This window comes from Dama dama, chromosome 8 (genome assembly GCF_033118175.1).
Source record: "Dama dama isolate Ldn47 chromosome 8, ASM3311817v1, whole genome shotgun sequence".
Taxonomy (NCBI): Eukaryota; Metazoa; Chordata; class Mammalia; order Artiodactyla; family Cervidae; genus Dama; species Dama dama.
Window position 1 is genome coordinate 11495492 of NC_083688.1, and position 27956 is coordinate 11523447.

The 27956-nt window shown below is 42.7% G+C and overlaps 1 protein-coding gene across 1 annotated transcript; it reads right to left on the reverse strand.

Moving 5' to 3' along the window:
- Nucleotides 1-1485: 1485 nt before the first annotated feature.
- Nucleotides 1486-27161, reverse strand: SRSF4 (serine and arginine rich splicing factor 4). Its single transcript, XM_061148399.1, has 6 exons — nt 26949-27161; nt 11016-11158; nt 10013-10125; nt 6899-7113; nt 3240-3329; nt 1486-2980 (listed from the first exon to the last, which is right to left on the reverse strand). The coding sequence occupies exons 1-6, from the start codon at nt 27053-27055 to the stop codon at nt 2161-2163; spliced, it is 1488 nt and encodes a 495-aa protein (XP_061004382.1). The 5' UTR covers nt 27056-27161; the 3' UTR covers nt 1486-2160.
- Between the last annotated feature and the right edge of the window lie 795 nt (nt 27162-27956).

The following is a 27956-nucleotide window of genomic DNA, read 5'->3' on the forward strand; positions in this document are numbered from 1 at the left end:
AAAAACCCCTCAGATGTTCACAACCTTCAGTTCAGTTCAGTTCAATTCAGTCCCTCAGTCGTGTCTGACTCTTTGTGACTCCATGGACCACAGCACACCAGGCCTCCCTGTCCATCACCAACTCCCGGAGTCCACCCAAACCCATGTCCATCAAGTCGACGATGCCATCCAGCCATCTCGTCCTCTGTCGTCCCCTTCTCCTCCTGCCCCCAATCTTTCCCAGCATCAGGGTCTTTTCCAATGAGTTACAACTTTACAGGGATAAAATTAAGGAATGTTGAATCCTTGTCATCTACTGGAGACGCAGAGTTGGACATGACTGAGCGACTTAACAACTGGAGACCAACCTGAGATCTGAGGCACTGGGACGTCTACGGGCCGGAGTTGTCACGTTGTCAGGATGACACAGGATTGCAGGGAAAGCTCTCAGGTCCACCTTCCAGCAGCACAGCTCTACAACCTGCCTTCTCTATTTAAGTATCTTCTATGTTCCCCAAAGGCTGAATTCCTCCTCCACAAATTTAAAAGTCCTCTGACCTGATCCACTTTGACAAACCTCCTTCTCTTATTCCCCATGATAGATGTACACACTCTTGAGTGCCCCACCCAATGCTTTCCCAGCTCCGTGGCTTTGCTCACAGCCATTTCCTTCAATAAGGCCTCTGACCCCACCTGCTGTCTCCAAAGGTTCAGCCTAAGTGCTGTCTCTGAACCTAGGCGAAGTTCCAACTCCCTTCTCCAAGTGCCCGCTTTAACCCTAATGGTATTCACCATTTGCAACCAAACTCCAGGCAGGCAAGAAACACTGATTGGGTCTTCCCTGGGAGGTGTACAGGGTATGGGCTATACAAGGCCCAGGACAGTATTTTAGGTCTAGGAACAGCCCCCAGTACGTGCACAGGCAGCAGTCTGCAAAGCGGCGCTCTCTCCTCCCAAGCTCGCTGCAGAGTCACACAGGCCCTCTGGTTTCCCTCTGGCTTGGACTGATGCCTTTCTACAGCCCCTCAAGGGTGGAGGCCAGACCAGAACCACTGTATCTCTGGAACCTCCTCTAGAGGTGGGTCAGACAAGTGATGCAGGGGATAAGTGGGACAAGGCTCTTGAATGGTTTTTCTTCTGGTTTTGATTAATCCTGTTTCTAAGACAAGGAGGTACCACACGCTTCATATGGTTCACGGCAAGACCCTCAACAAACAGCACAGAAGAGACAACTTTGTTCAAGAGCTCATTCAGGGATGCCGAGTTGCCAAACTGATTCACTTCTCATCAGCTTGGCTCTAAGTGTTTTGAGAGGAAGGAATTATAAATTTCCAGGAAACCTGACCATATTCTGTTGGGTGAGAAAAATCCTTCAGGCAAAGTGTTGGCTTCCTACCCATGGGTGATCTCAAGAAACAAAACAGCGATTATACCATGAACTTTTTATGCTAAGAAAGAAAGATAACAAGATAGATGAGGAAATGCAACTTCAATTCAAGCACCATGAAATTTTGTCAAGCAAAAATAGTCTTTATTCAAATTTAATGGAAACAGGGGTCACTATACTTTGCAAGACGGGGAAAAATAAAATTAAAAAAAATTCTTTTCTTTTCTTTTTTTAATATAAAACAATATAATCACAATACCAGAATATGGAACTCTACAATTTATTTCCTATGGGTTACTGCAGGTATCAACTTTCCTTGACTGTGCTTGCTATTCACAACTTTGTTAAGTCCAAAAATATGAAACCAAGGTGGTAGGAAACTTAAGACTGAGCACTTTCACTAAATGGCATACATCAAAGGGCATCAATCCAAGGGCAAAATGGTTGAACTCACCATACCTACCTATGACATCATTCCAGCCTTAAAGCCATCCAGGTTCTGAGCTCCCTGTAGGAAAGGCCAGGCCTGAAAGCCAAGGCATTTTGGATATTCTACCGTGGGCCATGAGTAAAAGGGGTTTTCAAAGAGAAGATTGTTTTCAGTCGAGCAGGAAGGCCTGGCCCCAGGAGGCTTTATGGAGAGGAAGCACTTAGATTTAACAATTGTAGACACACCATTAGGGGAGTTAAAAATGTACAGTAGTGACGTATGTTCTACTCCAACCACTTGTGCTACGGCTACCAAACATGTACAAAAAGACGTCTCGGGGAGTTCCAGCTGTGGCCGCGGCCAGTTAGGACCTCGAGTGAGACCTGGATCTAGACCGGGAGGGCGATCTGGACCTAGACCTGGACCGAGACTTGGACCGAGACCGGGTTTTTGAGGCGGACTTTGATCTGGAGCGTGATTCTGACAGAAGGTTTGGTTTCGATTTGGAATTGGACCTCGACCTGGACCGGGTCTCCTGATTGGCGCCGGCATCTTCACCCTCCCCTCGGCCTTCCCTCTGGCCAGACTCGGACTTGGTGCGTTCCCGCTCCTTGGAGCCCGAGCGGGAACGTGACCTGGACTCCGAGCGGTCAGCGTCTTCCTTCTTCTTCTTCTTGCTGCTGCTGCTGCTGCTCCCGCCGCCGCTGCCTGACTTGCTGTCTCGCTTGCCGCTCCGTTTCCGGCTCCTCTCGCTCTTGCTGCGGCTGCGGCTGCGGCTGCGGCTCTCCTCCCGGCTCCTCTTCCTCCCCTTCCTCTTGTCCTTGCTTTTACTGCGGCTGCGGCTGCGGCTGCCCCCCTGGCTGCGGCTGCGGCTCTTGCGCAGGCTCTTCTCCTTGCTTCGGCTCCTGCTCGCGCTCCCCCGCGCCTCCTCCGCGCCCCTCTCCTGACTGCGGCTGCGGCTCTTGCTCTTGTGCCGGCTGGGGCTTCGGCTCTTGGACTTGCCGGCGCGGTCGCTGTTCTGCACCTTCTCCTCCGCCGGGTCTTTGCTCTTGCTGCGGCGCTTGTCGGCGCTGCGGCTGCGGCTTCGGCTCTTGTCCTTGCTGGGGCTGCGGCTCTTCTCCTTCTTGCTGCGGCTGCGACTCTGGCTGCGGCTTCGGCTCTTGCTCCGGGAACGGGAGCCTGACCTGGGGAGATACAGGGACAGGGACGCTGCGTGGGACTTCAAACGTCAGGCCCCGTCAGAGGAGACGGACTACAGCCATCTGTGGAGCTCTGCCCCACAAGGGAAGGCCCGGCTCGCTCTGGCCCAGGACTGCCTTCCGAACCCCCACGACTGCAGTCCTAGAGCTAAGAAAACTGGCGTGAGGGGAGGCTGGGAACACAGTGAGCATCAGAGCGGGAGGAGGTGCGGGTGGGCCCTGCATGAACCCCAGGAACACCCACCTGGACCGGGACCTGCTCTTAGAGTGACTGCTCTTGCTGCTGCCGCTCCGGCTCCTGCTCTTCCGAGAATGTCTGCTCCGAGAGCGGGACCTAGGGGCACAAATATGTACTTTTAATACTTGCTGACAAAACACCGAGTGAAAAGTCAATTAAGACATCTTTTTAACACGAATGACCCTGGCGGTTTCCAGACACAAAGTTGAAACCGAACTCTCTCCCACAATCTGGGCACAGAGATAAGTCACCTGCAAAAACACTCCTCTAATCCTGAACCCCCGTCTCCCCCACACCTGCTGTTTTGCTGGGTTGCTTCCTTCCTCCCACCAGAGGCCACTGTGCTTCACCAGCTCCTGGCGCCAGAAACCACAGCAGTCCTGGACTTGCCTCCCTCCCTCCCCCTCTTCTGCACTGACTCTCCTCTTAATCTTCTCTACTTACCTCGGCCGCCCCGACCCTGCCCAAGCCACCACCACTCCCTGCTACCACACAGACCCCTAACTGGCCTTCCTGCATACTCTCTGCCTTTCACTTAGTCATGCAATTCACTGAGACCAGAGAGCTGTTTTTAAAAAAACACAGCTGACTCTTGAAGAACCTGAGTTTGAACTGCATGGGTCCGCTTACATATGGGGTTTTCTTCAACAGGCATGGCCTGCAATACTATTTAATATACAGGTATGGTCTGCGGTTAGTAGAATCCATGGGTGTGGGAACTCTGCATATGAATGGCTGGCGCCCCAACCCCCATTTGTTCAAGGGTCAACTGTACACTTCAAGTTTAAAAAACCTTTAGTACCAAGACTGTACACTATTGTTTCCTACCAAAAGAAACCAAGGTTCCTTGGGGAAAATGACCAGTTCTTTTGCAGGAAAAGCAAAGATGGGACATATCACCGTGACAGAAAGTGACTTTCAAAGATTTTTGGACGCTATTATCTATGAAAGAACTGCCCAAAATGCTTAGTCTGTATCTCAATCACACCCCTCTAGACTTAACTTCCAATTTATGGAAGTTCAGGAAATGAAGTATAAGTTCAACAATACAAAGAAAAACATAAATTCAGAATGTGAGGCAGTAGTCAAAAAAACAGACTAAGAAAAGTAAATGTCACGGGGTGGGACAGGCGGGATTGATACAGGCAGACGACTTCAGACTGAAGAGACCCAACAACTCCTTGCAATACATGACTGGATGGATCCTGGCCAGGAGAAAACAGAGCTCTACGGACATCAATGAACAACTGGGGAAATCTGAATACAGCCTGGACATTAGATGACTTTATAGAATCACCATTAATGTCATTAGGTTAGAAAATGTAAGTGTGGTTAATCTCATTCTTGGAGACACATTATTAAGTAGTTAGGGGTGAAGTGTTAATTTCTACAACTTCTCTTTAAATGGTACAGCAAAGTAAATGCATAGGGTGTGTCTACAAACAGAGAAAGGCAAACTTTCAGTACTGTTGAAGCTACAAAGAGGGCACGAATGCTCATGAACTATTCTGTCAACATTTAATGTTTAAAAATGCTGTAATGAAAAATTTGCGTAAATATTTAGTAAAGCGCATTCACACAGAAATCAAACAAAACCAAAAAAGACACCAAAGCCAACTTGAAGGGCTCCCGATGACCAAAGACAGAATAATTTGAGCATAAAAAAATGACTGCAATGCATCAAACACTGAATATACAAAGATCCAAGAATTTATTCAAAATGATGCTAAACAAGCAATTTCATCACCACTTTTGGGTGTTGCTGGGCACATTCAATGTTCTGGAAATTGGTAAATAAATGTATCAACTTTTATTTTCCTTTTCTTATACAAATTTTTTGTTAGGGTGGTAGGAAAAGGGTGCAAAAGAGGGAAATCATCCCTCACAGAAATAATGCCTTTAAATGCACAAAGAATGAGAAAATTAGAAAGTCATCATGCTACAACTGCTACTGAATGGTGTGAGGCGATGATTATCAGCAGACACTGACACAGTGAGGTGGACTGCTGCAGAACTGCGTAACGGGCGGCTCACACCGACAAATCTTATCATCATTCAAAGCGACACATCCAGACCCCACACAAGGGATGCAACAGAAGTACAAAGCACCTGCTCAAATCCTGGCCTTACCCTAAGTGACCTCAGGATCGAACTACAACATTATGGGAAACATGTGGGATAAGATAAAGGGATGTGTCTACCACCACCAGAAAAATACAATCTGAAAACTTTCAAACTGTGGAAAATCTTCAAAACAGAACACTGTTTCTTCCACAACTAAATGCATGGAGAATAAGGAGGGTGAAGGAGGAGATAGTTGTGATTTAAAGAACTGAGACACATGTCATTTGATTGCAATGTGTAGACCTACTGGGATTCTAATATGAACCAACTACAAATATACACATGTATTTGAGGCAACTGGGGAAAGCTGAATACAGATGTGTTGTTGTGACATGGCTTCATGATTTTATTTAAAAGGTTAGATACCCACTGAAGTATTTATAGATGGAATGACAGGATGTCTAGACTTGCCTTCAAACAGTGCAGCAGGATGGAGTGATGAAGCAAGACTGGCAAAATAAAAAGTACTGAAGCTGGATGGGCAATAAGTATAAGGGGGCTGAGGTTCATATTTTCTCTAATGCTTTATATATTTAATATTTTCCATAATGAAAAGTTAATAAACAAAATAACAAAACCTGGAAAGCTTAGATTAATGCCTTCCCACTGCTCTTAACCCTCAACCTGGCCTGTGGCTCAGCAGGAACTGGCTCTTTGCTGTCTCACAGCAAGCTGCTCTTCTCTGCTTTGCCTGTTCCCCCAACAGGGCCTTCAAAACACATTGTCTTCTCTGCTAAAAAGGCATTATCCCCTCTCTTTGCCCATCATGTCCAACACAATCTTTAGGGCTCAGTTTCTATGACATGTCCTCAGGGAAGCCTCTGGCAGTTCTTCAGAGTTGGGCTGTATACTTTTCCTTTAACATGTTGAGCACGATGGTAATTATTTGCTCAATGCCCGTCATCTCCACTAGACTGAGTTTCAAGAGAGCATGGACTGTATCTGTCTGGTCCATCTGCAGAGCAGCTGTTGAATAAGACACAGTCTCCGTTCCTGAGTAGCTGGAGTATCTGGGAGAGTAACCAATGGGCCAGTGGTCATGTTGCCCCCAGTAATGGTATAATCTAGGGGACCCAGGAATAAATGTGAAAGGAGGTCACTGATACCTGCCTCAGAGAAAGGACTTTACTTCTATTTGTACTCATGACAAAAGTGTTCAAGAGTTTTACAAATAAATGTTCAGGTCAAAGTTCTGAGTTACTGAACCAGATAGAACCACAGTACTGAAGACTTCCACAGGACAATGAAAATGGATTATCTATGTGTTCTTTGGGGCTTCCCAGATGGGTCAACGTTAAAGAATCCACTTGCAATGCAGGAGATTCAAGTTTGACCCCTAGGTTGGGAGGATCCCTTGGAGAAGGAAATGGCAACCCACTCCAGTCTTCTTGCCTGGGAAATCCCATGGACAGAGGAGTCTGGTGGGCTACAGTCCATGGGGTCACAAAGAGCAAAGAGTGGGACACGACTCAGCGACTAAACAACACGTGTTCATTAATGAATTTACAGGAAGCTGAAACACCTGAAGACATCAACAGTACCTTGAGTGACTCCGACTCCTGGAGTAGGACCTGCGTCTTCTGGAGCCAGGCTTGTCTTCAACTAATCTGATTTTTCTGCCATTGACTTCTGTTCCATCTAACTTTTCCAAAGCTCTTTTCATATCAGAGTAAGACACAAATTCAATCACCCCTTCATTTTTGCGTCCCTTGTGGGCATCTGCATAAGTCACTTCTCCTGCCTGACGCATATAATCCTAAGAAAAACAAAATCCCGGAATAGGTTAAGATACATTTTATGAAAATACCTAACACAATCATCACCATCAAAGTTTTCCCTTGCCTTTAGGAAGAAATGTCAGGTTTCTCAGAATGAAGTTGACCTTAAGTATTTCCAGCTACACACCAACTATTTACCGAGGTTCTTTAAAGCATCAGACATTAGGTGGGTAGTAGAGATAACAAATATTTAACTGTTCCTTTAAACTGTTTTGTTTGAATATAAAGTTTTGAATTTACTGAATATAAAATTGAATATAAAATTTTTTAGTTAACTATCATTTCCCAATTTTTTTAGTGGTAGGTTCTCTGATCATAGAAGCTTTAGAAACTCAAGTTACTACATGTAAGTCAAGTCTTTTACATTTCATTATAAATTCTTATTGAAGACATGTACAGTTGCTGATAAATATCTAAGGTAAAATGTAAACAATATCATAATGGATTAGTAAAGACAAAAAGACAACAGAAGAGTGTTGTCCACCCCTGGCTTCTGTAATGACTACTGTAAGGTTCTCTGCTCATTCTCTTTGAGGACTTAATATAATCCAATTGTTGGCTGGAGAGAATACAACCAACACGCCAGATGAACACAGGAGATGTGATTAGTGTTTAAAAAGAAAATGAAATCTGGATAAATTTAAAACTTAGGGTCAAAAAAAAAAAAAAAAAAAAAAACTTAGGGTCTTGTGGCCAATTTCCCCATGTTTGTTTATACATAATATATACCCCAAAATAACTATCTGTGGAATGAATACATAAATATCCCATAGCAATTCGTTTTGTTATTGCTTTCCTCTCCATATTTTACAAAGTTACCAACACTGAATACATGCTGTTTGATACTATTCCTTTGCTCATGATGTCATAAAACATATACATGTCTTAACATAAGCTACATTCTTCATAATTAGTGTGTCCAATACTTCCTAATTGTTGGGACTTTTAGTTTTTACATATAGTCTTTTGCTACTATCTAGCAATGAACATCTTCATACAAAAATTTCTTTACTTCAACTGAATTATTTGCAGGAGTGGCGATTCTGGGCAAAAGGCACAAGGCCCATAAATCAATGATTTATCATCCAAACTGGGATACATCTTAAAGAGTAAGGAAAATGTTATTAAGTTATGCCACACCTGGGACTATCCTGGGCAAGCTGAGATACTAACATACTTCCAAGTTGTTAATAACAGCTCCTAACATATTGAATGTTCATTGTTTGATAAGCAGGATTTAATTAACACAGTTCTATATACAGTCACATGAGGAAAATGAAATACAAGAGATATTAAGCAAACTGTTCAAGGTCTTAATATTAAGCGAAGGAGCTGGGATCTGAACATAACAGCCAGACTTCAGAACATAAATTCTTAGTACCACCCACTCTGTGGGTGAAACGACCAATGTTCATCTCAACACCACCACTGGGTAGCATGCATTTACACATTTTAAAAAGTGACAGTATTCCTTTCGCTTATTTTATTTTGCATTTTCTTGGTTAATAACTAGCATTTATTATGCCTGGAACCATTCCAACTTTTCATATAAAAATGCATTAGTTTTTTGTCACAACAGACATGAATATTAATCCTACTTTATAGTTCAGGAGTATGAGGCACAAGAGGAAAGTAAGTTGCTCAAGTAAAATAACCGCTAAGTGGCAGAGCTGGGATTCCATCTAGGCAGGTGGGCTCCTGAGTCCTGCTCTGAAGGCTCCCTTGACTTCCTAGGAAATCAGCTCAACTGCTCTCCTCTCCTGAGTTAAGTTGCCAAGCGCATGGAAGCATAATACCAATTGTGGATGTTGGCTAGGCTCCATTTCAACCCCAAATGTGAAAGTCTTTCTAGTTTTAATTCACAATGTTCAATCCTAATTCTCAGAATACTGGAGTCACTTCTTCGGGGAACACAGTCTTGCTGGCAGACACTCAGTAAGGGCCTGCTGTAATACTAACAACCAACAGTGTGCTAGAAAAAAATACCAGCACGTGTTTTACTCCCAGCTCTTCCGCTAAGACCAGCTGTGAACTAACATTTCCTGCATCTCATCTTTGTCAGCTAAAGGCTGTTGAGAGCAATTAAAAAAAGAAAGAAAGAAAAAAAAAAGATGTGAAAGCACACTGATAAGATTACCTGAATGTGAAGGATTCCTAACTATGTTTTGCTAACCCTAAGAATACTCACTCATTTTGCTAGCGATGACTTGTTTAATAAGAAGTGAGATAGGAAACTCCAATCGTCCTTTACATTTGCCCTCCTAAAACCATTCAGATTAAGACACTACTAAATAAGGTTTTTTCCCTTTTGAGATTAAAACTTTTTCAGGACAGGGAATCCCCTGGCTGTCCAGTGGTTAAGACTCAGGGCTTTCACTGCTGTGGGCCTAGATTCAATCCTCAGCAGGAATAGGGGAACTAAGATCCCATAAGCCCCGTGGCCAAAAAAAAAATAGTAACAATAAACAAATTCGATGAAAAACAAATAAAACTTAGAAAAGGACATGAGTCAGATAGTTATTTTCACCAGTGAGGCTCTATGTTGGAAGCTGACACAAACTTGCATATTACAACTAATATTGCAGGAAACACCGTTAGTTGTAATTTTTTCTTTTATTAGGGCAAAACTACACTGTGTTCTCTCTGTAACATTCTCCATAGAGAAAACTTCATATAATATAGGTTGTCCCTGGCATGCCGGTCCTGTAACATACAGGATAGTGAGATTCTGACTGTGTTCCTGTGGAAACTTTAATCGGAAAATTTTAAGATACTTTGGGAAAGCTTTCTCGGTGTGCCTGGGCCTGTATAAAATGACCTCTTTCCCAACCTTAACTCCTGCCCAACTGTATCCCAGAAGGTTAACAGGGCCCAAACCTTTAGGTCTTGCCAGCTGCACCGACTTGACAAATTCTCCACAATAAGTCTGTATTCTGTGCGGGTGGGAGGGCCGTATTTATCTCGGCCACTTCTTCTATAACCATATCCACCTTTGGAAGGTTCAAATAGATGAGATTACTTCAGTGGAGGAAAAAGAAAAAACAACACAGCACACATTCCCCTTATTAAATATACCATCTACCCCCACCCCAAAGAGTATATGTATTTTAACTCTATCCCCACCCTTAATTCTAATCTAGATTAAAATAAGCAATCAGCTAACACGAAAATTTAATTTAATTTACAAAGTTGTAAGTATATATATTCATTAATACTTATATTTAAAAATAACATGCATAAATTACAAACTATTAACAATTTAGAAATAAGTAACCAAATTACTAAATCGGTTACTGGTGTTACTCACAGTGATTAAAGTTTTTGTGAATATTTTATATGGAAAAAAAAAGTGTTCAGGCACCTATTTCAGTTTAATCTCATCTGTGTCTAACCCTTGGGATCCTCACCACCCAGGTCTAATGGGGAAAGGTTGCGGTCGTCACATGGCTTCCTGTTTTTGGTCGGCCAAGGGCCACAATGGTTCAAAGAGCCACACATGGAAAGGTAACCCAAGGTCAGCAAATGGACAGGCAGTCATCTTAGCCTCAAAGGATTCTTTTAATTAAAACATTGAGGTCTTTGTTAAATCTATGTTAAACAATTGCATTACAGAGAAAAAAAAACAACAACACAAACACACATCATTAAACATATTTATAAAGTATTAAAACAAGAAATTTATGTCATTAATTTAATTAAAATTAAACATTATTAAAGATGTTTATTTGCAATTTTACATTTAAAAAGATACATCATTTATAAAACAAATGGCTTAAATAATCAATACATTTCAATGTAACATTAATCAATTAATTAATTTAAAAATTAACATTTAATAACAGAGGCATGTCACCGATACAAATGCCCTTTAAATGCTTACTGCGTCCAGAACCGTAACTGCCATCTCGTCGTGGGCCGCGGGCATGCTCAACAATTACTCGCTCACCACAAAGGTCTTTGCCATTCAGTTCATAAACAGCATCATCTGCATCTCGCAGATCATCAAACTCCACAAACCCATATCTAGAAAAGAGCAAACAAAACCCTGGTTGGTACCATTCTGCCACTCAGTTTCACTAACATTAAAGAGAAAGCACTGAGGCTCATGCTTAGCAAAGGTCAGGCAGGTCTGGCAGACTACGGCTCGGCTTTCTCTTCCCTTTTAGCTGAAACCATTCACTTCTGTGTCCATGGGCACTGCAAAAGGGCAGGGAGATTTCTCAAGGTTGACTCCTGTATTTCTAGTCGGAGGCTGGCTAATATACAGAGATCATTTCTTCTGTTCCCCAAGTAGCTGGTGGCAAATGCAAAGACCTCCACAGGGATGCTTGGTATAAGGTGTTAAAATATGTAATCCTACAAGATTGAATATCTGCTCTTTCAAATCATGTAAAAACTCATCTTTTTAGCTTTAGCCTCAAAGTAGTACCTTAGAGAATAGTCAGACCTACATTCAGGCACTGTGTCTTAACTGTTAGATCATGTTTGGAGTAATAAGCCAAGTTAAAAAAAAAAGTACTATAATTCTCCTCAGCGAAAGAAAAAAGCTTTTAAAGTCCCCTTTTCTCTACCTAAACGAGTCACAGGTGAATTGACTACTCTAAACACTACCAATGAAAAAAACTTGGAGCTATTCTCTTCTTCATGATATTACAAATTCATTTCCATGAGCTTTACAGGTAGGCTAAAATTCTCTAAAATCTATATACAACTGTGCAAACTTCTTTTACATAGTACTGCTAGGAATTTCCCAGCAAACAAACAGGTTTGGTGGTTTAACACAGATCCAAAAGAAAACAACCCCCTATCCCAATCCTATTAATGCCTGTTGAAGGGAAAAACTTATAAAACCAAAATGCAAAATTTGTAAGATATTTAGAAGCAAGGTCAAACAAATGCCCTATAAACTGTATTATCAATAAACTTAAGTTTGGTCTGATGTGGCTGTTAAAAGTCTAGCTTTGTGAGAACTGCCTATATTGAAAAACCATAATCATCTTAATCATACAAGTTACAATCAACAGCTTTAAACTTTTAACAGAACTATGTACACAGACACTGACTGGTGTTCCTCTGGGTTTCAACCTACTGAAACTAAAAACAAGTTAAAAAACTTGCCAGAAGTTCATCCAGCCTGACCAAATTATTCCACTTCCTTTAGCAGGTAATGCTGTACTCAGCAACATGTTAAGAGAACCAAAACTGAGGAAGTCTTCCTTTACTAGAGAGTCTCTCAAGGTGACAATGTACAGCTAAAAACTTTGTTATGCTGAAATGTCTGTGAGTGGCATTCAAACCTCAAGAGCCACTGAAGCTCAATTCCATTAAAGAAAAGTAACACAGAAACACCCAGTGTTTAATGGGAAATGTTCTGCAATAACAGAATTCAGAAAACAGCTGGCTCAATTTACGGATTATGAAGACTTTAAAAACATGGTTTCACACTTCCATAAGCTGGAATTGCCAAGCAGCTTAGTAAGAAAGATTTTGACCATGACTGTCATAGTTGATACAGCAAGTAAAACCTCTCCAAATCAGCAACTTACTATGTTAAAAAGTGCTTTATGATCATAAAAAATCTCTAACAGATAAAATACACTGCAGCTAGCTGCCTTTTCCCAAGTAGATTGGGTCTTCAGGAAAGCTACACTATCACTCTTAGAGACAAAATTAAAGAGCTAATTAAAAAATTTTTTCTACTTTAGTTTATTTCTAAATATATAATAAAACATCTCCTTGCCCCCAGAAGTACATTCCTTAATTTAACTGTCAAGACTGGTCACAGGTCTGCTTTGCCAACTTGCCCAGATGCCAAGTACAGAGGGATGAGAGAAAACATCCAACACGGGCATGAAGTGGCCTCCCCTCCCCTCTGAGCGTTCACACTGGCTCAGCACCATTCAATGCCCTTAAGTCGTGTGATGTGATGTCAGAAGGACAATGGCTGACTTGTGAGGATTGTATAAAGACATCACAGAACACCTGTTTTCTTCAAAACAATTAGGGTTTACAACCACTTGGGAGTCAGAGAATGCAAAACCCCAAACCCTGCAAGTAACCTGAAACAGAAAGCCAGATGTGTGTTGACAAGTGATGCTCAGGTCAGAACTCTGTGGCAGAGCATCGTCCCAGACTCCAGCATCACCCTGCGCACACTAAGAGCTCACCCTGCCCTCTGAGGGAAGGTGACAGTCTGTTAAGTGGAGGCACAATTATCTAAAAAAAGTAATAATAATAATGCTCACAGTGATCAACCTTCCTCTGCAGCTGAGGCTGAAGCAAGGCACAGCTTCCCAATAAAACTTTTCTCTGAGGTGTAGGGACCCATTTGTGTTGTCAGAAGAAAATGACCCCTGCAGTTCTTCCCTAATATTTACTACACTTCTAAGAAGTCCCAAGGAGCAGATTACTTAGTAGCCACATTTCGGGGATATCTTAGCCACTTACTAAAACAGCTGAATTAAGATATAATTTATCCCACAGAAAAATCTTGGCTATTACTCTGTGAAAAGCCACAAAATCTAACTGTAACGTTTTAATGTGAAAGTCCAGTCCAAGGATTAAATCAGGACCTGACTGTCACTCTTCTCTGTCACTTGACTTGCTGGGTGGGCCTGGAAGACTAAGTCAAATATCCTCCTGCACCATAAACCATGCCTGGTATGATTCCTGTTCTGTAAGCAAAGATCAGATCAGATCAGTGTGGGGTTGCTTCCACCATATCACTGTTCATGTAGATCTGTTTTACTGAAAGGATGACCTCACTTCATTCAGTAAGTGGAGTGAACGAGTTCCCCAAATCAGGCAGACGACTGGATAGCAACAATAAAATGGTACTTAATATTTATTAAGTAACTTCTGTACTAAACAACGTTACTTACTTAATAAACACAGTACCCAAGAACCAGGTGCCATTATCTGTTTTACAGATGAGGAAACTGAGGCACACTGCATTAAACAATGACAACAGCAGATGTCCAGACTGTGGCCTGACCTCAGAACTCCATTAAGACTGGAGCGGCAGGAACTGGCCTGGATTTTAGTCCGGGTTCCACTGCAAACCAATTCTGAAGGCACATCTAAACCATTTTATTTCTCTGAATCCTGGGAGTTACACTCCATCTCTCTCAGGTTTCTCCTAACATCAAAAGTAGGAAAAGTCATTCCTCCTCTGGCTTAATGATGGGACAGAATTTTAGTTTTATTTAAATAGTTTGTCTCTGAATTAAATTTTTGTGCCTTTAAGAAAGTAAAGCTCTCCCTGGTAACATCAGAGAATCTTTCTAAATAGATCTTAAAATTCCTTTGTGCTTTGCAGCAAAAAAACCATGAAACTGATCTTCTCTCCCCTAAAGTACTCTCCTCATGAATTCTTTGCCAAAAGAGGGATACAAAATACACACACGCATGCATGCACACTATGAGCTGGCATGCGTGTACTTAAGTAGACATACCGCTAAAGTGACCTGTATATAAGCCTTATGGTCATAACCTAGCAGATAAATTTCTTAATTCTAGCTGCAGACATCCTTCCTCTTCTCTATTAAAAACAACCATCTTTCAGTAACTCTAGTATGAGAATGAAGATGAAGGAATTCGGGAGAATGAACCCATGACAAACTATAAAATCCCTCTAAGGCAGGGACTGATAAAAACAAACCAAAAAAACCCCATCCGTATGCCTCCTCTGGCTTGACTCTCAGATGTTACATCTGCCCTCTCTCTACGCTTGTGTAAAAGAACAGAAAGCCTGGCCTATCTATTGAATGCAAATCTTTCCAATTAAAAGAAAAATTCCTTTCTTCAGTGTTCCTCTACAACTGCCTTTCCCCAAACTGTTTTCCTCTAGATTATGTTTAATCCTGACAAATTTGGTCAAAAAATGAAGAAGAGGAATCCCTGTCACTTTCTAAGAAAAGCGGGCACCATGATTCTTACTGAATATTAACAGGTAATTGGGACACCACAAACAAAAGCCTCGTTGAGTTATGTGGGCTGTTCTAAACCTCAGTCCATTCTTACATTACTGCCAATGCTCGGGTCTTCCCCATTCAACAGCTAATGGATTGCTCAGACTGTCGGAACTCTGAAATGCTAGAGCTGGAATGACATGCTTTTAAACTGAAGTACTCCAAGACTTCAGTTTTTGAAAAGTTAACCAGTTTTTCACCTAAGAAAAATGACCACCCAAGGTTGGGATATTGCTGCACATCCCCTGATCCTAATAACCTACACCAGTGGTCCCCAATACCACTGTGTACGTCCTACTGAAGAGGCTGGGGAGTCTGCCTGACCCCTCTAGGGAGGGCTTAGGGCCACCTCTGTCTTCCAGACATCTTCCCTGAACGGGGGTGACTGAGGGGGTGCGCACCACCAGCTGACTGACGGGGAGTGGGGCTGGGGGGCGAGGGAAAGCAAGCCTCCATGCGTGTGCCTGCCCTCACCCGCCAGCGCTGCTTACCACGGGGCACGCCTTGGATGTTCTCTCTATAAGAAAAATTTGCCCCTTTCCACGGCGGATCTCTGCTCACCTTTGTCCTAAAACTGTGCCACATGCTTTTCTTTGTATGTGGACATGACAGTCCTCAGCCAACCATCAGCAGGATGTGAGTTTTGTTTTCCCAATGTGGTGAGCCATTCCCACATTCACTGGCAAGAACCGAACCTCCATGGCTGGTCAGGATTAGGGATGTTGCTGTAGCCAAGGAAAAATTTTCATCTGTTGAAGTTAACCCATGGGGTGGCTTGAACCCTGAAACTAGGGTCAAAAGCAATGTACTTTAAGGGCACAGCCCTTAAATCTACCCTGAAAGAAACGGCATTCAGTGAATAGGAATCAAAACAGCTCTTTCAAAGCACTCAGTGCTGGTCCTGTGCTTCAGCCAGTCTGTGTTCTGAGGTGCAAAAGGGGCACACTGACAGGACTGTAGTAAAAAACAGAAATTCTTGCTCTCTGTATAAAGTGCTGGGAAAACTGCAGAAAGGCACTTCTGCAGCCAACTCTCTAGTGCTCAGGTGAGGCCAACTCAGAAAGCTTGTGAGTGACAATTGTGTTACTATCCCCAGTACTAAAGGTCTGCAAAATTCCAGGGAAGCAGTGGTCAGGACCTCAAAGTAAAACTGACCAATGTCCCATTCACTGCCCTGGGTCACGGATTATGGTTGCAATTTGACGATCCCAGTAACTGGGGGTTGTATGTAACCCACCACTAGGAGCTGCTACACACAAAGTGGGTTCCTGAGATCCTTTCTATCCTGAGACAGGAAGGAGGCTGCTCTGGGCATTCCGGCCTCCCTCTCTTTAGCCTCCGAGGAGGGAGGGCCATCACGGCCACCCGTGGAAGGTGGATGACTTACCCGTGCTCTCTGAGTGGCAGAGCTGGGGTGCGACTTCAGGGCTCACCAGTACCCAGTCTGGGGCTCTTTTCACGTCGGCACACTGGCAGTTCCCGCACACCAAGAGCTCTCTGCTTAGAGCTAGTGTGGATTCCTGGTCTGCAAACGTTGGCCACATCTCAGTCTGCACTTGATCTTTCCCCACCTTCAAAGAAGAAAACCTACCTCATGATTCCTCTCTTCTCGGTCCCCCGACCGTCAGATTCGCTCCTAACCCCCTGTCATGGCCTCTGACTGCTCCCCTGGTGACCCACTCGGCGCACTGCCCGTGCTACAGTGCGCTCACGCTGCTGGGCTCTCGGGGCGCGCTCTTCCTCTCTGGTAGACAAGGAAGGTCTCACCTCACTTCGCTCTAGAATGTGGCTACTTTTACTTAGTCAACTTGTCTGTTCACATGTAGCAGGGAAAGCCAGCTGCTGTATCATTCTTTTGCTCAGAGGTCTACACTGACTCCTAAAGGTTTTTCTTGATCCGTTCTCTAACTCTGGATTGCCTTGATTACACAAGGTGAAACAGAACCACTGTCTTCTGTAGACTTGAGAATGCTCTTCCATGAGTCCCAGAAACTTGCATTAGCACTTTTATTCAATTTTTTGTTTTACATGATAATGTTTTGGTGACCTTTCAAGCCTTGTTCTTTTTTTTCCTTTTCCACCAGATTTAACAGAACATAGTGGAATTAAGTTTTAATCAAGGCAGAATTGACTAGGTCTCACCTATTTCTTTCAGTGTTAAAATATAATTGAAACAGTAGAAAAATGTCAAGCCTTGTTCTTTTTCCTTTGTGCTTATCTTCTCATTTGATTATGAGCTCTTTAACAAATGCTAGTATCTAAATAGTGCCTGGCACAAGTAAATACTTCATCTATAATATTTCACTCATTCTTCATATGATATGTGAAGAATGCACTACTATTATTCCCATTTTGCAAAGAGAAAATGAGGCTGGGAGAGGTTAGGTAATTTGTACAGAGTCAAAGAGTTCCTAGGCAGCACAGCTGGACTAGAACCCAGGTCCATCTGACTCCAAAACCCAAGCTCTACCACAAGGTCACACTGCCTTTGTAAAGGCAGGTATTTCTTCTCTCCCACAGTCCTGAGTGTAATTCTTTCAAATTCAACAAATGCTGCTGCTTGGCTTGATAATCTAATCTCAGATAAGCCAGGCTGTATTAACATTTTTTTTTTTTTGATACAGTCGGGTAAATTCTCCAGAGCAAAAAAGAAACTGATGATGGGGCAGGTGAAGAACCTCTAAGCTTGGGGTATGTGACAACCAGGTTACTTTCACTCCTCTTTTGGTTCCCATTAGCCAGTGTCAGCCATCTGGTCCTTCCGAAAACATGTGTGGGTTCAGAACATAACAGACTAGAAGAATAGAGGAAAAATAAGATTATTCTGTGCAGTCCCCATTCTGGAGGCCCCATATTAACCCCTGGAATCGGTCTTTGGTTTTAAGGCTCAGTAAAAATTAGACCAGCATAGAGATGATGGAAAGTTGGGCCTAGAGGTGGTAAATGTGAATGGATATTGACAGTATTATGTACTTAAGGATGCATTTAGTTTTGTAAGGAATGGTGACTGGGACCAAAAAATATAAGCATGAATGGTGTGGGAAAAAAACAGACCAGAAATCAAAGAATATGATAAGGTTTACAGACTTTCAATTAAACAAATGATTATAGCAGCAACTAGAAAAATACTTTGCAGATGAAAGGCATCTATAATTTAACTCCAAACCAGTTTTTTTTTTCCTTCCAAACCACTATTAACATGACTATTCTAGCCCACCTCTTTCCCTTTGCATATAATAATAATATATTATTATTCCCTATAATAATGTTGACAACTCTAAGCTTTACTGATAATCTCACAGATGAAGAAATGAAGACTTAAAGCAGTTAAATAAAGGCTACTCAATATCTGGGATTCTTTAGACCTAGGTCCTTACCTAAAATCAACACTCCATTGCCATGTTCTTTTGTCTCCACGTCAGTGGAAAGAAGTGCTCCAAAGAGTAAACAGTTTGAGAAATATAAGCTATAGCACAGAAAATCAGCCACATCAAATGTGTTGTGGAAGACTAATGTCTACATGAATATTAGCATCTTATGAGAAATATTAAATGACAAGGAATTTCTGCATCTGATGTGTATGATACTGATAAATTGTGAACATCCTCTAAGCTACTAGTGGAACCAAACCTATATGTCAATTATTAAAATTTCAACACCAGTCAAGGAATATACAGAAAGATAATAAGTCATTAAGAAGACACCAGCCCATCTCTGAGAGAATATTCACATACTGGAGTGAGAAAAAGAGAACAGAAATAATCATTATTCTAAAAACTAAGTGATAATACAAAATTCCTTCAGAAAGCAGGAGGAAGAGGGGAATCTATAACCAAATTCAAATCTAGTTTTATTGTGCAACCAGTCTACGAGCTTATTTACCATTTTTTTCCAACTATCCAAAACTATTTCAAAAATGAACTAAGAAAATTCACTTTCACTATGCAGTTACCATATTCCTACCCTATAAAATGGGACTACCGCTAGAAAGCAACATACTTGTAAATAGTTTGTGGATCAATCTATCACAACCATAAACCCTGTCATAATGAAATGTATCACTGTGACCTTTAAAGTCAACAGGGCTCCTTTCTTTAAAGGAGGGTAAACAATTACGTCTGCATGCATTTCAATTTCCTGACACTTATCAACATTAAGGGTAAATGAAATTAAGCAGTCTCAAAAGAGGTCAACTATTCTCTGATGGGGCTTCCCTGATAACTGAGTTGGTAAAGATCTGCCGGTAATGCAGGAGACGCTAGTTTGATTCCTGGGTCGGGAAGACCCACTGGAGAAGGGATAGGCTACCCACTCCAGTGTTCGTGGGCCTCCCTTGTGGCTCAGCTGGTAAAGAGTCCGCCTGCCATGCGGGAGACCTGGGTTCGATCCCTGGGTTGGGAAGATCCCCTGGAGAAGGGAAAGGCTACCACTCCAGTATTCTAGCCTGGAGAATTCCATGAACTGTATAGTTCATGGGGTCACAAAGAGTCAGACACGACTGAGAGACTAACTTTATTTTCTGATGACACACTTGAAGTTCATGAAGACTCAATCACAAATTAAAAACAATTAAAAAAACTCAAAGAGATGAAAAGTCATACTGCTGATTTAGAAAACTCTTGGAATGGAAGACAGAATCACTGTTACTTGCAGTTAATGAAACAAAGGTGTACACTCAGCAGACAACACTATCTGGATCCACACCAAAGCTACAAACAAAACCAGTTTGTACTTACCTCTAAACGACACTACAAGCAGGGTGACAGACGTTAAAGCCTCTGAGGTTATGCCTCTTGGGACCATCTTGGCTCTTTCCACGTCCCTCATAACCGCCTCACAGTCTCTGTTTGTTTTGGGTTAAAGATGCCATTCCCCATGCTACCTTAGGGATGCCTTTCCCGTGAAAATTATTTAATTCACTTAATATTTTAATGTATGTTTCACATTCCTTAAACATTAATGGATCAACAGCTTCGTTTCATCCACAAGAAGCAACTTTTCTCAAAGTCAGTTCATCTGGTCTGTGGTTCCTGACTCCCTTGCCCAAGCCTCCTGCTCACCTCTTTCCCTCCAGTCCTCCCACCCACCTCTAGGTCTTGGAGGCCAGTGTTCATGAAGGCCTGCCTCTGACATCCAGGCACAAGACATGGTTGGGGACCCTGGTGGAGGGCCCTGAGGGCTTCTTCAGGAATGCAGAGGTGCTGTTTCAGGATCTCCAGACTTTCATCTCAACATACAGCAAAAGTCATATGGGGCATTTCCTCAAAACACAGGCATGCAAATCCAGGGCACAATCTACCCCTCACCTTCAGGATACTCCAAGACCAGACAGCCCTAGCAATGACAACACAACAGAGACCGTTTACTCCTTTTACCTGCACAAAATCCTACCCTGGTTCTCAGCCATCACAAAGCTGACGCCACCCTTAAGCTCTTCAAACAGCAGCCTGAGGAGAATCAGGAGCAGTCTCTGCCCAGGGCCAATGTCATTAAAACAAAACAAAGCACCAATCTCACTTTGGGCAGTACCATGTCAGTCTGCCGAAAGCCTGTGCAGAGACTAAGGGCTTCTGGAGGTGGAACCTGAACTACCTTCTCAGCCCTGGAGGCAAGGCCCCAAAGGACAGGACTGAACTGTCTGGGAAACCACATGAGGGCAGCTTTGACCTATACCACCCATGCTGTACCTGGTATGTGCGTAAAGAAGATCTTCAGTTTCTAGAGTTGTCAGTAACTCATTTTGTGACCTTGGACCAGCCACTCTCAATTCCCGTGCCTCAGTTTCCCTATGAGTACAAACTAGAGATAACACTTGTTTATTTTAAAATTTCAGTGTTAACTTACAAATTCATAAATACTATCCCCAAGAGTATTCTCTCAGATGCTTTGAGCATCTTTCTTTTGAGGAACCCAAAATACAATCTTGTTTAGACTACTTGGAAGAATCAAAAAATCCCGGGAACCCAACCACATTTTATCTAGTCTATATCCTGTGCCTACCTTTTAAGAAGAGAAGAACATTTCATGTGGCCCTTTTATTCATTTGATACCTCAATCAGGAAAAGAGGAGAAAGCTATCAAAGTGAGATTAAAGATTTAAGATGACTTGGACAGATTACTATAGACGATGTTTATTCTTTTCACAAACTGACTGGGAAACCAGGAACATGAAGTGGAAGTCTCAAGCCAGGGCAGTTTAAGGTGGTAGGTAACATTTGGTCAAATCACAGCATGATGATTTCTTGGCACTGACTCTTTACAACGACAGAAATTTAAAAAGTACCCATGGCTTAAGGGGAAAAAAAAGACAACATACTTAATATATATATTTTTGGAGGTATGTTGACTTCAGCAAGACGTCAGTACAAAAACAACTTGGTCACATTTGTAATTTCTTATTCGTTTAAGAAAAGCTCTTGGTAAGACACCTGAAACCATCTCACCTGTTAAACTAACAGAGACTTTAAACAACACAACTGCTCAGTGCTGATGAGCCGCCATGAGGGTGAGCTCACGCGCTGCAGGTACAAGCGTCACTGGCGCAGCTTTGCTGGACACTTATTTGGCTATACCCATGGGGAGCTTTCAGTGTTCACTCCTGCCGTGACATGCATTTTACTTCATAGAACCTGTTCTAAGGAATGATTAAAAATGTAAACAAAGTTTTATGCACATGACATCCATCACAAGGTTATACACAACAGCAGGAATTTAGAGACAACCTAGGAAGAATGCTTGGGTAAAGCATGATTCAGCCATACAATGGATTTTATGTAGCCACTAAATGATGTTTATGAGAAAAACTTTAATGTAACAGAAAAAAATATGTGAGAAAAATTAAGCAGACAAAGAGGGACATAAAATTGCACATAAAACCTTGTCTATGTTAAAAGGATTCTTAATGATAACTTTTACTTTGTGCTTTTGGTATTGTCTAAATTATCTACAACGAACCTGTATTTATTTTCTAGTCAGTCAAAAAGTTACTTTTCTTTAAAAGTTCTTCAATCTGTTATGCTTGGTAAGCTAAATGGATAAGGCTTAAAGGCTGCAAGATAACTTCCTAACACATATATTTGGATATTCTAATTTAAAAAGTCTAATATTAAAACATTATGGTAAAGAGTAAGTTCAGGAAAAGGAACTCTTAAATACGGCAAGTGAAAATATAAATAATATGGAAACCAAAAGGCAGCCAAAGTTCAAAATGCGTGTAATCAGCTCTTCACATCTGTGGCTGATAGAACCTGCGGGTGTGGGGAGCGGACTACCAGACCTAGGCATCCACAGACTTGGGTATCTGCAGCGGGTCCCAGAACCAATCCTGTGAGTATACTGAGGGACAATGGTATACACTCTGTCTCCAAAGTCCATTATCAGGAATCTGCCCTAAGATTTACATAAAGGATATTTGCCATATTTATATGGCAGATATTTATATATGTACAAAATAGTGGAAGACCAAAGACAATCACCTTGTCGTACAACTAGGTTTTGCTTATGTACATTATATTAAACAGTATTTACATGTGGGAATACTATGTACCGCTTAAGAACTAGGTTGCAGGAGATCACTCAATGACAAAGAAGAGGATCAGACTGTTAGGTAGCAGCAGGTTACAAAGCAGAACATGACAGTATGAATCCAAGTTTGTGAAAAAGGCAGGTGAGGAGGCTGAAGAAGTGCATGCAAGAAAAGGCAAAGTCTAAGTGCAGACAGTGTCATTTTTAATTTTTTGTCCTCTGTATTTTAAAAATTGTACAAAATGAAAAAATTTTAACCAGAAATAAAACAGTATTTTGAAATGTCATACAAATTAAGTATGGGCTTTTTTTTCTGGGGGTGGGGGTGGGGGTGGGGCATGCCTCACAGCTTGCAGGATCTTAGTTCCCTGACCAGGGACTGAACCCAGGCCCTCAGCAGTGAAAGCGCTGAGTCCTAACCACTGGACTGTCAGGGAATTCCCAAGAATGGGTTTTAAATGACAAACTAACATTTCAATTAGCCAGAAACCAATAACTCTGAATAGCAATTATATTTTCCTTATTGTCTCTTTAAAAAACAAGAAGAAAAACAAGCTCTCATCAAGGATTCAGTCAAAAAAGAACATCCCTGTGTAGGTTCTGGGGTTGGCAGAGATTTCATCCCAGTATCTCAGGATACCAACAATGCCCTACAGTGCTCAGGGACGAACAGAAAAACGATGCAACTCACTGAAAGCCTTAATATATTTAAAAAATTAACTAAGGCATCTTCTACTTGAAGGAATTTTAAGCAAAGGGTGAAAACAAAAAACTTCTTGGTAATACTTAAGATATCATGAAAATCCAATTACACCTCTGTAAATTCTGGCTGTTCAGTTTCACTGTATTATGAAACACAGGTTCTGAAATTTATAGCGAAGTTTCCCTGGAGAGTTTTAATTCACACATTTAACCAACTAAAAAAAATCAACCCCCCCCCCCCCAACTCCTCAATGGTTTGGGGGTTTACATGTCCAGCTGCTAGGCAAATAAAATAATCCTAGAATATGATCTGTCTCATTCACCAACTAAAATATGGAAAAATTAAAATAGAAAGATCTATGAGCAAGACTATAATATTGTGTGGCAAAATACTGTATTAAAAAACCATCTACATTTTACATGAAAAAAATAAAAGTGACTAACAAAAAAGAAAGTTCACAGAATCCACAAATAATCAAAGACAGCAAAGGTTACCACAGAGCTGGAAGGCTATAACAGGTGCTAATATTGTTGCTTCCTTGACCCCTGGTCCCCCAGTGCTCCTGCTGGAGTCAGTGTGGCACATACGGATGGAGGAGACCAGAGGGGATCTGGAGAGGCCTATATGGTCGTGGGAGATTTACAGCACGTGTTCGTGGTCCCAAACTGAACCATCTTTCCAGGAGTTCTCTAAAACAAAGGCAATCTAGATTAGGGTTACCTGGTACAATAAAAGCTGGCAATGCACTCCTGTATACATCTGCCTTCTCCTGATCCCGAGAGGGTCCATAAAATGTTCTCCTGGATACTAAATCTCCTCTGGAGAGTTCATCTGTTTCCTTGTTTGGTCAACCTTTCTATTTATACCATTGCGTTATGCCTATTTAATTCTGAACTTTACACACAGTCCTTCAGCTCAACTTATCTACTGTCTACTGATAAATCTCACTTCTACAAATTTCCAACTCTTCAGCAATCTTCAAAGCCCTAACCATCCAAATTCTGCTTTTCAGTTTCAGAGATACTAATAGTCACAATCCAGATGTGTTAAAAATGATTCTTAAGGAGCTCTATTACGCTTCCTAGTTTTCAGGACTATAAATTTACACATGTTGCTAAATTATGCCATCCTTTTAAACTCCTCTGCACTACTGCCATCTAATCTAGTCAATTTGTGTTTCAAATAGTCTATCTACTTTGTTCAGAACTCATTTTCTCTGCAATGTTTCCTGAATGCTGCCAGGAGGTGCACCAGTTCGGTGTCTGTCACACCTGCCTTCAAATCCCTAAAAGGACTTCCCATTCCTCATTCCTTTGACTTTTAACCACAGATTTCATGCATACCATGGTTTAGCTGCACAACTGCAAAAATGAATAGTTCCCCTTAGAGACCCATGTATATATGCTCCTGGAAGGAGCAGTAGTTCTTCCTCTTATATCACAATTTCTCAGGTTGCTCAATTATTCCCTCCAGAGCACATGCTTTTGAATGTTTAGTGTAAAACCTTATAGTTGTTTCTGATTTATGTTGTTAAACTTCTAAATTATTTGTGAGACTCATCCAAGCTAGACTTAACTGTATTTCAAAATTCTTCCTCATTTAACCATCACCAGTTAGGACATACACTATTCCCAGACACTTCACTTCAAGACCCCGTCAACGCATACTTCAAAGCCTATTTCAAACAAACCACTCCAAGTTTCACTTTCTGAGTTTAAACAGACCAAGCATTTCTTAATTCAAATGCAGGCACTTAATTTACTCAAGAGTAGAACTGTTTTTCTGCCTCCTCTCTTCATTTAGCACATCAACAGCCATCTTGGTGGTTATCAACATATTTATTTCATTAATTAGTTTCCATTAATTATTTTCCCATTAGTTTCAACATCATTTCTTGCTATCACTTGAGTAACCTTAGAGAAAAGACCTCACCAAATATGGTTTCATGTTACTAAACACTTAACAAGCTGTCTCCTTATGATCATGGTCAGACCCCTTTGATTATAGACACCATTTACAGCTACAAGCCAAATGCTTTACAATTCTTATCTCTAATCTTCCTTTTCCTGGTGGATGAGGAAACTCAGAATCAGAGAAGTAACTTGCTCATAGAAAGTAAGTGGTTTAGATAGGATTTGACCCAGGCCTGTCTGCTTTCAAACCCCATGCTTTCCCTAAAATTTAATTAGTCTGTCAACTTGGCTGGGCTCCGAAGAAAACTGGGAGTTTGAACTTAATCATTCAGACACATATTTATCACAGTAACAACCCCCTGCCCAATTTAAGAGTTGAAAGCTCTAATGTACAAAATGAAGAATGTCCTAAGCCTTCTACTTTGAAAGAAATTAGCATTCATAATGAACACTTGATGGAGGACATTTCCCTTAATAAGAAGGTGATTCTTCCTAACAATCAATTTGAAATGAATTTTTAAACCCAGCCAACAGTTTGAGTACATTCTAGCTTCCGATTTTTCCCCAATATTCAATGAAAACTTCATAAACCTCTCAAGTGTTAGCTGCTAGTATTACTTTGGGGAATAAACTCTAGTCATGTCAGACCTGTTGCAGAGTAGGTCTTAAAAAGGAGGGATGGGGAGCCAAGAGTTCTTCTAACATCCAAGGTTTAGTACCCTAAAATATTTCCCCTACTCCTTTTTTTAATATCCGTGTCTTTGAAGTCCTACCTGACATTTCCTGGTTCTCAGTTTTCCCTGTTGAATATCTTCTCCAGTCCTGACTCATCTGTTATCCCTGAAACTTGTAGCTCCTGTGGGCCCTGTTCTACCAGGGTAGATCAGGAATACAAGTAACAGACCATAGCCGGGTAGGAAGTCAGCAATTTTCTAACTGTAGGTCTCCGTCTACATCAACGAGTTGACAACTCATGGTGGCCACTATTCTCCAACAAATTCGACAACCTCAGAGCAATTTCCTGGCAAGCCGAGGAACGGAAACCCCAGCATGGAAACTGTACGCAGTCTTAAAAGATAGCTGGCTAAGACTTTTAATTTACCCTTGTAGAGGGAACGGTGAAGGCTTTCAGAACCGCAAGCCGATACTTTTGAAACCGTCCCTAGACTATTCAAACCAGTCTCCCGCCCAAAAAAAGAATAGCACATGGCAAGTCTAAAAAAAAAGAAGGGGGGGGGGGTCCTTTCAGAGCTCCCGTCCCTGGGAGAGATGCGCTGTGACCACCTGACCCAGTAAACTGGGGAAGAGGTGAAAAGGAAGCAGGAAATCTGTTTCCACCAACCCTCAGAGAGGGAAAGGTCGGTCTCTGCTGGAGACGAACCAGGTCCCGAGAGGGAAACACCCAGGCCGCCCTGGAGCTGTGTGCTCTCCCGCCCGCAGCCCAATCCCACTCGGGTTTTCCTTCCCCCCGTCCCACTCAGCGGCGCACCATCGCTCCCATTATCCCTCCGCCACCCCCACCCGCGCAGGCGCAGTGGGAACTGGGGCCTACCCGCGCCCCCGAGGCGCCGCTACTATGGCGGAGCCGGAGATGGCCGGTAGCAGCTCCTAGTGGGGCAGGCGTCCGTCTCCCGTCCCCGCGGCCTCCCGCCACCGCCGGGGCCCCGTCCCCACACAGCAGGCCCCTCTTCAGTCCTCCTCACCCGTTCTTCAGATCCACCTCCAGGATCTTCCCATAGCCCTTAAAGAAGCGCTCCACATCGCGCTCCCGGGCCTGGTAGCTCAGGCGGCCGATGTACACCCGTGGCATCCCGGCAACGGCGGCGGCTACTTGGCCCGGCCCCAGCCCCCCTTAGGCGGCGGCCGGCGAAGCGAGAGCGCGGCGACGGCGGCGGCGGCGGCAACGGGCGGGCGGCGGGACGGACGTAGCCGAACCCGGTGACGTACGCGAGCACGTAGCTCGCGAGCACGCGCCTCCCGCCTCCCCGCAGGCGGAGGGTAACGGGAGGGAGAGCGCGCGTTCGCTTCCCGCCCGGCCAGGGACGGGGGCGGGGCCTGCCCGGGGGCGCGCCGGCGCGGGGCGGGGCCAGGTGATCGACAGGCGGTGCGGGCGGGTGCGTGGGCCGTCAATCCCCAGTTCTCTCGCGAGCTTGGCGCGCAGCGTAGCCCGCTGGCTTCGCCACTTCCCCCGGAAGCGTCCATGCCTCCCTCCACAGTCCTGCCAGCATTTCTGCTTTTGTCCTTTGCACCGGGAGTGGCTTCGACTTTTCGAGCAGGAGATTTGGAATTAAACCTGGCTTCTAATCATCTAAATATCTGTGACCATGGGCTCATTACGCGCCTCCTCGTTGAGCCCCGTTTGTTTTCTAAAGGGGATAGTAACTGCAACCCTCCAGAGTTGTTCTGAGAAGGATAGGGCATCTCAGCACATCATAAGTGCCCAATAAAGTAACAGCAGTATTATTTTAAAAATAGGACTTGTTTTAATGAAAGCAACGTGGAAAGTGAAGAAGGTTGGAACTATGGAGCTAGATTAGGCGTGACATTGGCTACATTACTGGACCAACTTAATCGATTTTCTAATTTGTAAAATTAGACTAATTTATCCCATCTCAGTGGACTACCAGGGTAACGAAAAGTGTATGTGAAAGAGCTTAGAACAGTATCTGGAACGTGGTAGAAGATCGATAAACATTGGGTCCCTTTTCACT